At 44.1% G+C, this 7,096-nt stretch overlaps 2 protein-coding genes across 2 annotated transcripts in view; both read right to left on the bottom strand.

Annotated features, from left to right (window-relative positions):
- Positions 1–335: 335 nt before the first annotated feature.
- On the bottom strand, positions 336–870 carry LOC117282607 (glutamic acid-rich protein-like; the record flags this gene model as incomplete). Its single annotated transcript, XM_033752946.1, has 3 exons — positions 336–407; positions 602–778; positions 820–870. Coding segments are annotated over 3 exons (300 nt in total), but the record flags the coding sequence as incomplete, so codon positions are not given.
- A 36-nt stretch (positions 871–906) lies between these two features.
- Positions 907–7,096, bottom strand: part of LOC111868165 (probable serine/threonine-protein kinase irlF) — a gene marked incomplete at its 5' end in the record, with an annotated part of 14,318 nt that continues 8,128 nt past the window's right edge. The window contains 4 exons of the mRNA XM_023858593.2: positions 907–1,152; positions 2,554–2,664; positions 4,370–4,481; positions 5,015–5,187. Coding sequence (XP_023714361.2) covers positions 907–1,152; positions 2,554–2,664; positions 4,370–4,481; positions 5,015–5,187 — 642 coding nt within the window. The remainder of the gene's footprint in view (positions 1,153–2,553; positions 2,665–4,369; positions 4,482–5,014; positions 5,188–7,096) is intronic.

The following is a 7,096-nucleotide window of genomic DNA, read 5'->3' as shown; positions in this document are numbered from 1 at the left end:
TTTTCTGTTTCTGTCTGCTCCTGTTTCTTCTGTCTGCTCCTGCTTCTTCTGTCTGCTTCTCCTTCTTCTGTTGCTTCTGCTTCTTCTGCTTCTTCTGCTGCTTCTGTTTCTTCTGCTGGTTCTGCTTCTGCTTCATCTGCTTCTGCATCTTCTGCTTCTGCTGCTTCTGCTTCTCTTTCTGCTTTTTCTGCTTCTGCTTCTTCTTCATCTGCTTCTGCATCTTCTTCTTCTGCTGCTTCTGTTTCTGTTTCTGCTTCTTTTGCTTCTGCTTCTGCTTCTTCTGCTTCTGTTTTTCTGCACTGTTTTTCTGCTTCTTCTGCTTCTGCTTCTTCTGTTTCTTTTTCTTCTTCTGCTTCTTCTTCTTCTTCTGCTTCTGCTTCTTCTGCTTTTTCTTCTGTCTGCTTCTCCTGCTTTTGCTTCTGTCAGCTTCTTCTGTTTTCTGCTCCTGCTCCTGCTTCTTCTTCTGCTTCTTCTGTTTCTGCTGCTTCTGCTTCTTCTGCTTCTGCTGCTTCTGCTTCTTCTGCTTCTCTTCTTCTGTTTCTTCTGCTTCTTCTGCTTCTTCTTCTTCTTCTTCTTCTGCTTCTTCTGCTTCTGCTTTTGCTTCTTTTGCTTCTGCTTCTGCGTCTTCTGCTTCTGCTTCTCCTCCTTCTGTTTCTGCTTCTTCTGCTTCTGCTTCTTCTTCTTCTGCTTCTGCTTCTGCTGCTTCTATTTCTTCTGTTTCCTTTTCTTCTTCTTCTGCTTCTGTTTCTTCTGCTTCTTCTGCTTTTGCTTCTGTCTGCTTGTCCTTCTTCTGCTTCTGTCAGCTTCTTCTGCTTCTGCTTCTGCTGATGCTTCTTCTTCTGCTTCTTCTGCTTCTGCTTCTGCTTCTTCTGCTTCTGTTCTTCGGTTTCTTCTGCTTCTTCTTCTTCAGCTTCTGCTTCTTATGCTTTTGCTTCTGCTACTGCTTCTGCTTCTTTTGATTCGGATTTTGTTTCTGCTTCTTTTGCTTCGCTTCTTCTGCTTTTTCTGCTGCTTCTGCTTCTCTTTCTGCTTCTGCTTCTGCTGCTGTTTCTTATTCTGCTTCTTCCGCTTCTGTTTCAGATTGCTTCTGCCTCTGAATGCTTCTGCCTGCTTCTTCTGCTTGTGCTTCTTCCGCTTCTGCTTCTTCTTCTTCTGCTTTTTCTGCTTCTGCTTCTGCTTCTGCTTCTTCTGCTTCTGCTTCGGCTTTTTCTGCATCTGCTTCTGTCTGTTTCAGCTTTTTCTGTCTGCTCCTTCTTCTACTGCTTCCACTTCTGCTTTTTCTATTTCTGCTTTTTTTTCTGCTTTTGTTTCTTCTGCTTTTTGCTCTTCTGCTTGTGCATCTTCTGCATCTGCTTCTGTTTCTTCTGCTTCTCCTGCTTCTGCTTCTGCTTCTTCTGTTTCTGCTTCTTCTTCTTCTGCCTGCTGCTTCTGCTTCTCTCTGCTGCTTCTTCTGCTGCTTCTACTGCTTCTTCTTCTTCTGCTTCTTCTTCTTCTGCTTCTTCTTCTTCTGCTTCTTCGGCTTCTGCTTCTGCTGCTTCTGCTTTTTCTGCTTCTGCTTCTGCTTTTTCTGCTTCTTCTGCTTCTTCCGCTTCTGCTTCTTCTGCTGCTTCTGCTTCCTCTGTTTATTCTTCTTCTGCTTCTGCTTCGCTTCTTCTGCTTCTGCTTCTTCTTCTGCTTCTTCTGCTTCTGCTTCTTCTGCTTCTGCTGCTTCTTCAGCTTCTGTCTGCTGCTTCTGCTTCTTCTGCTTCTTCTGCTTCTGCTTCTGCTTCTGCCTGTTGCTTCTGCTTTTTTCTCCTCTTTCTTCTGCTGCTTCTGCTGCTTCTTCTGCTTCTGCAGGTTTTTCTACTTCTGTTTCATCTTCTTCTGCTTCTGCTTCTTCTTCTGCTTCTTCTTCTGCTTCTGCTTCTTGTGCTGCTTCTGCTGCTTCTTCTTCTTCTTCTGCTTCTTCTGTTTCTGATTCTTCTGCTTCTTCTGATTTTGCTGCTTCTGCTTCTGCTGCTTCTGCTTCTGTTGCTTCTGCTTCTTCTTCTTCTACTGCTTCTGCTTCTGCTTCTTCTGCTTCTGCTTCTTCTGCTTCTTTTTCTTCTTCTGCTTCTGTCTGCTTTTCCTGCTTCTGCTTCTGTCTGCTTCTTCTGCTACTGCTTCTATTTCTTTCTTTCTTCTGCTTCTTCTGCTTCTGCTTTTTTGCTTCTTTTGCTTCTGCTTTTTCTGCTTTTTCTTCTGCTTATTCTGCTTCTTCTGCTTCTTCTTCTGTCTGCTCCTTCTGCTTCTGTAATTGTCTGCTTCTTCTGCTTCTGCTTCTTCTTCTTCTTCTGCATCTGCTTCTTCTGCTTTTTCTGCTTCTTCTGCTTCTACTTTTGTCTGCTTCTTCTGCTGCTTCTGTCTGCTTTTTGCAGCATCTGATTCTTCTGCTGTTGCTTCTGCTGCTGCTTCTGCTTTTGCTTCTTCTGCTTCTGTTCTGACTGCTTCTGCCTCTGACTGTTTCTGCTGCTCCTGACTGCTTCTGCCTGTTTCTTCTGCTTTTGCTTCTTCTGCTTCTGCTTCTGCTTCCTCTGTTTCTGCTTCTTCTGCTTCTTCTGTCTGCTCCTGCTTCTTCTGCTTCTTCTGCTTTTTCTGCTGCTTCTGCTTCATCTGCTTCTGCCTCTTCTGTTTCTGCTGCTCCTGCTTCTGCTTCTTTTGCTTCTGCTTCTTCTGCTTCTGCTTCTGCTTCTGCTCCTTCTGCTTCTTCTGCTTTTGCTTCTGTCTGCTTTTCTGTTTCTGCTTCTGTCTGCTTCTTCTGCTTCTGCTTCTGCTGCCGCTTTTATTCTGTTTATTCTGCTACTGCTTCTGCTGCTTCTTCTGCTTCTGCTTCTGCTTCTTCTGCTTTTGGTTTTGCTTCTGCTTTTTCTGCTTCTGCTTCTGATTCTGCTTCTTCTGCTTCTTCTGCTGCTTCTGCTTCTGCTTCTTCTGCTTCTTCTGCTGCTTCTGCTTCTGCTTCTTCTGCTTCTTCTGCTGCTTCTGCTTCTGCTTCTTCTGCTTCTTCTGCTGCTTCTGCTTCTGCTTCTTCTGCTTCTTCTGCTGCTTCTGCTTCTGCTTCTGCTCCTTCTGCTTCTTCTGCTTTTGGTTTTGCTTCTGCTTTTTCTGCTTCTGCTTCTGTCTGCATTTTCTGCTGTTTCTGTCTGCTTCTTCTGCTGCTACTGCTTCTTCTGCTGTTGCTTCTGATTCTGCTTCTGCTTCTGACTGCTTCTGACTCTGACTGCTTCTGCTTGCTTCTGACTTCTTCTGCCTGCTTCTTCTGCTTCTGCTTTTTCTGCTTCTGTTTTTCTGCTTCTTCTGCTTCTGCTTCTGCTTCTTCTGCTTCTGCGTCTTCTGCTTCTGTTCTTTTGCTTCTGCTTCTTCTGACTCTTCTGCTGATTCTGCTTCTGCTTCTTCTGCTTCTTCTTCTGCTTCTGCTGCTTCTGCTCCTTCTGCTTCTGTTCTTCTGTTTCTTCTGCTTCTGCTTCTTCAGCTTCTGCTTCTTCTGCTTTTGCTACTGCTTCTGCTTCTTCTGCTTTGAATTCTGCTTCTGCTTCTTTTGCTTCTGCTTCTTCTGCCTCTTCTGCTGATTCTGCTTCTGCTTCTTCTGCTTCTGCTTCTGCCTGCTGCTTCTGCATCTCTCTGCTGCTTCTTCTGCTGCTTCTACTGCTTCTGCTTATTTTTCTGCTTCTTTTTCTTCTGCTTCTTCTTCTGCTTCTTCGGCTTCTGCTTCTGCTGCTTCTGTTTTTCTGCTGCTTCTGCTTTTTCTGATTATTCTGCTGATTCTGCTTATTCTGCTTCTTCCGCTTCTGCTTCTTCTGCTGCTTCTGCTTCCTCTGTTTATTCTTCTTTTGCTTCTGCTTTTCTTCTTTTGCTTCTGCTTCTTCTTCTGCTTCTTCTGCTTCTGCTTTTTCTGCTTCTGCTCCTTCTGCTTCTTCTGCTTCTGACTGCTGCTTCTGCTGCTTCTGCTTCTGCTGCTTCTTCTGCTTCTTCTGCTTCTGCTTCGGCCTGTTGTTTCTGCTTCTGTCTGCTGTTTCTCTGCTGCTTCTGCTGCTTCTTCTGCTTCTGCAGCTTTTTCAGTTTCTGTTTCTTTTTCTTATGCTTCTGCTTCTGCTTCTTCTTTTGCTTCTGCTTCTTTTGCTGCTTCTTCTCCTTCTTCTTCTGCTTCTTCTTCTGCTTCTTCTGTTTCTGCTTCTTCTGCTTCTTCTAATTTTGTTGCTTCTGCTTCTGCTGCTTCTGCTTCTTCTGCTGCTTCTGCTACTTGTGCTGCTTCTGCTTTTTCTCCTCTTTCTGTTGCTTCTGCTTCTTCTGCTTCTGCTTCTGCTTCTGCTGCTTCTGCTACTTCTTCTTCTACTGCTTCTGCTTCTGATTCTTCTTCTTCTGCTTCTTCTGCTTCTTTTTCTTCTTCTGCTTCTGTCTGCTTCTTCTGCTTCTTCTTCTGTCTGCTTCTTCTGCTACTGCTTCTATTTCTTTTCCTTCTGCTTCTTCTGCTTCTGCTTCTTTTGCTCCTGCTTCTTCTGCTTCTGCTTCTTCTGCTTCTACTTCTGTCTGCTTCTTCTACTGCTTCTGTCTGCTTCTTTGCAGCTTCTGATTCTTCTGCTGTTTTTCTGCTGCTGCTTCTGCTTTTGCTTCTTCTTCTTCTGTTCTGACTGCTTCTGCCTCTGACTCTTTCTGCTGCTCCTGACTGCTTCTGCCTGTTTCTTCTGCTTTTGCTTCTTCTGCTTCTTTTTCTTCTGCTTCTGCTTCTTCTGCTTTTGTCTGCTTCTGCTTCTTCTGTCTGCTCCTGCTTCTTCTGTCTGCTTCTGCTTCTTCTGATGCTTCTGCTTCATCTGCTTCTGCCTCTTCTGTTTCTGCTGCTTCTGCTTCTGCTTCTTCTGCTTCTGCTTCTTCTTTTTCTGCTTCTGTTTCTGCTTCTTCTTCTTCTGCTTCTTCTGATTTTGCTTCTGTCTGCTTTTCTGTTTCTGCTTCTGTCTGATTCTTCTGCTTCTGCTGCTGCTTCTTCTTCTGTTTATTCTGCTACTCTTTCTGCTTCTTCTGCTTCTGCTTCTTCTGCTTCCATTTCTTCCGCTTCTTCTGCTGCTTCTGCTTCTGTTTCTGTTTCTGCTGCTCCTTTTTCTTCTGATTCTTCTGCTTCTGCTTCTGACTGCTTCTGCCTCTGACTGCTTCTGCCTGATTCTTCTGCTTCTGCTTCTTCTGCTTCTGCTTCTTCTGCTTCAGCTTTTGCTTCTGCTGCTTCTGCTTCTTCTGCTTATGCTTCTGCTTCTTCTTCTTCAGCTTCTGTTTCTTCTGTTTCTGCTTCTTCTGCTTCTGCTTCTTCTGCTTCTGCTTCTGCTTCTTCTGCTTCTGCTTCTGTTCATCTGCTTCTGCTTCATTTTCTTCTGCTTATCTGCTTCTGTTGCTTCTGCTTTTGCTGCCTCTGCTTCTGCTTCTTCCGCTTCTCTTTCATCTGCTCTGCTTCTGTTTCTTCTTCTTCTGTTTCTTCTGTTTTTGTTTCTTCAGCTTCTGCTTCTGCTTCTGCTTCTTCTGCTTCTGCTACTGCTTCTTCTGCTTCTGCTTCTGCTGCTTCTGCTGCTGCTTCTGCTTCTTCTGCTTCTGCTGCTTCTTTTGCTTCTTCTGCTGCTTCTTTTTCTGCTTCTGCTTCTTCTTCTCCTTCTGCTTCTGCTTCTTCTAATTCTACTTCTGCTTCTTCTGCTTCTGTTTCTTCTTTTGCTTCTGCTTCTTCTGCTTCTGCTTCTTCTGCTTCTGCTTCTTCTTCTGCTTCTGCTTCTTCTGCTGCTTCTGCTGCTTCTGCTTCTTCTGCTGCTTCTGCTTTTTCTGCTTCTGCTTCTTCTTCTGCTTTTTCTGCTGCCTCTGCTTCTTCTGCTGCTTCTGCTGCTTCTGCTTCTTCTGCTGCTTCTGCTTTTTCTGCTTCTGCTTCTTCTTCTGCTTCTGCTTCTTCTGCTTCTGCTTCTGCTTCTTCTGCTTCTGCTTCTGCTTCTTCTGCTTCTGCTTCTGCTGCTTCTTCTTCTTCTGTTTCAGCTTCTTCTGCTTCTGCTTCTGCTTCTTCTGCTTCTGCTTCTGCTGCTTCTTCTTCTTCTGTTTCAGCTTCTTCTGCTTCTGCTTCTGCTTCTTCTGCTTCTGCTTCTGCTGCTTCTTCTTCTTCTGTTTCAGCTTCTTCTGCTTCTGCTTCTGCTTCTTCTGCTTCTGCTTCTGCTGCTTCTTCTTCTTCTGTTTCAGCTTCTTCTGCTTCTGCTTCTGCTTCTTCTGCTGCTTTTGCTTCTGCTGCTTCTGCTTTTTCTGCTGCTTCTGATTCTGCTTCTTCTGCTTCTGTCTGCTTCTGCTTCTGTCTGCTTCTTCTGCTTCTGTTTCTTCTGCTTCTGCTTCTACTGCTTCTGCTTCTGCTGCTTCTGCTTCTTCTGCTTCTGCTTCTTCTGTGTTGCTGCTTCTGCTTCTTCTGATTTTGCTTTTGCTTCTGACTGCTTCTGCCTGTTTCATGTGCTTCTGCCTGCTTCTTCTGCTTCTGCTTCTGCTTCTGCTCCTTCTGCTTCTGCTTCTTCTGCTCCTGCTTCTGCTGCTTCTGTTTCTCCTGCTGCTTCTTCTTCTGCTGCTTCTTCTGCTGCTTCTTTTTCTCCTGCTTCTGCTTCTTCTGCTTCTGCGGCCTCTTTTTCTGCTTCTGCTCCTTCTGCTTCTTCTGTTTCTGCTTCTGCTTCTGTCTGCGGCTTCTGCTGCTTCTGCTGCTTCTTGTTCTTCTTCTTCTGCTTCTTCTTTTTCTGCTTTTTCTTGTTCTGCTTCTTTTTCATCTGCTTCTTCTGCTTCTTCTGCTTTTTGAATTGAATTGAATTGAATTTATTTACATTCTATAAATCCTAAGCAGGTTAGTACCTTTGGATACAGAACAAGTCAAAATGTTACATACATAAGTACAGGCAATTTTAGCTTAAAAATTAATATAACTTAATTTTACATCATTCTCTATTTACATTGAAGTATTCATCTAAAGAGTAGAAGGAATGAGCATGTAGATAATTCTTTAACTCTGATTTAAACTTTTTAGTATCATTGCCCAAGTTTTTAATACTTTGTGGCAGATTGTTGAACACTTTTATGCCAGTAAAGTAGACTC

The sequence above is a fragment of the Cryptotermes secundus genome, unplaced genomic scaffold (assembly GCF_002891405.2).
Source record: "Cryptotermes secundus unplaced genomic scaffold, Csec_1.0 scaffold5972, whole genome shotgun sequence".
In the NCBI taxonomy this organism is placed as follows: domain Eukaryota; kingdom Metazoa; phylum Arthropoda; class Insecta; order Blattodea; family Kalotermitidae; genus Cryptotermes; species Cryptotermes secundus.
Note: the sequence above shows the minus strand (reverse complement) of the source record. Positions and strands in the feature narration are given on the sequence as shown.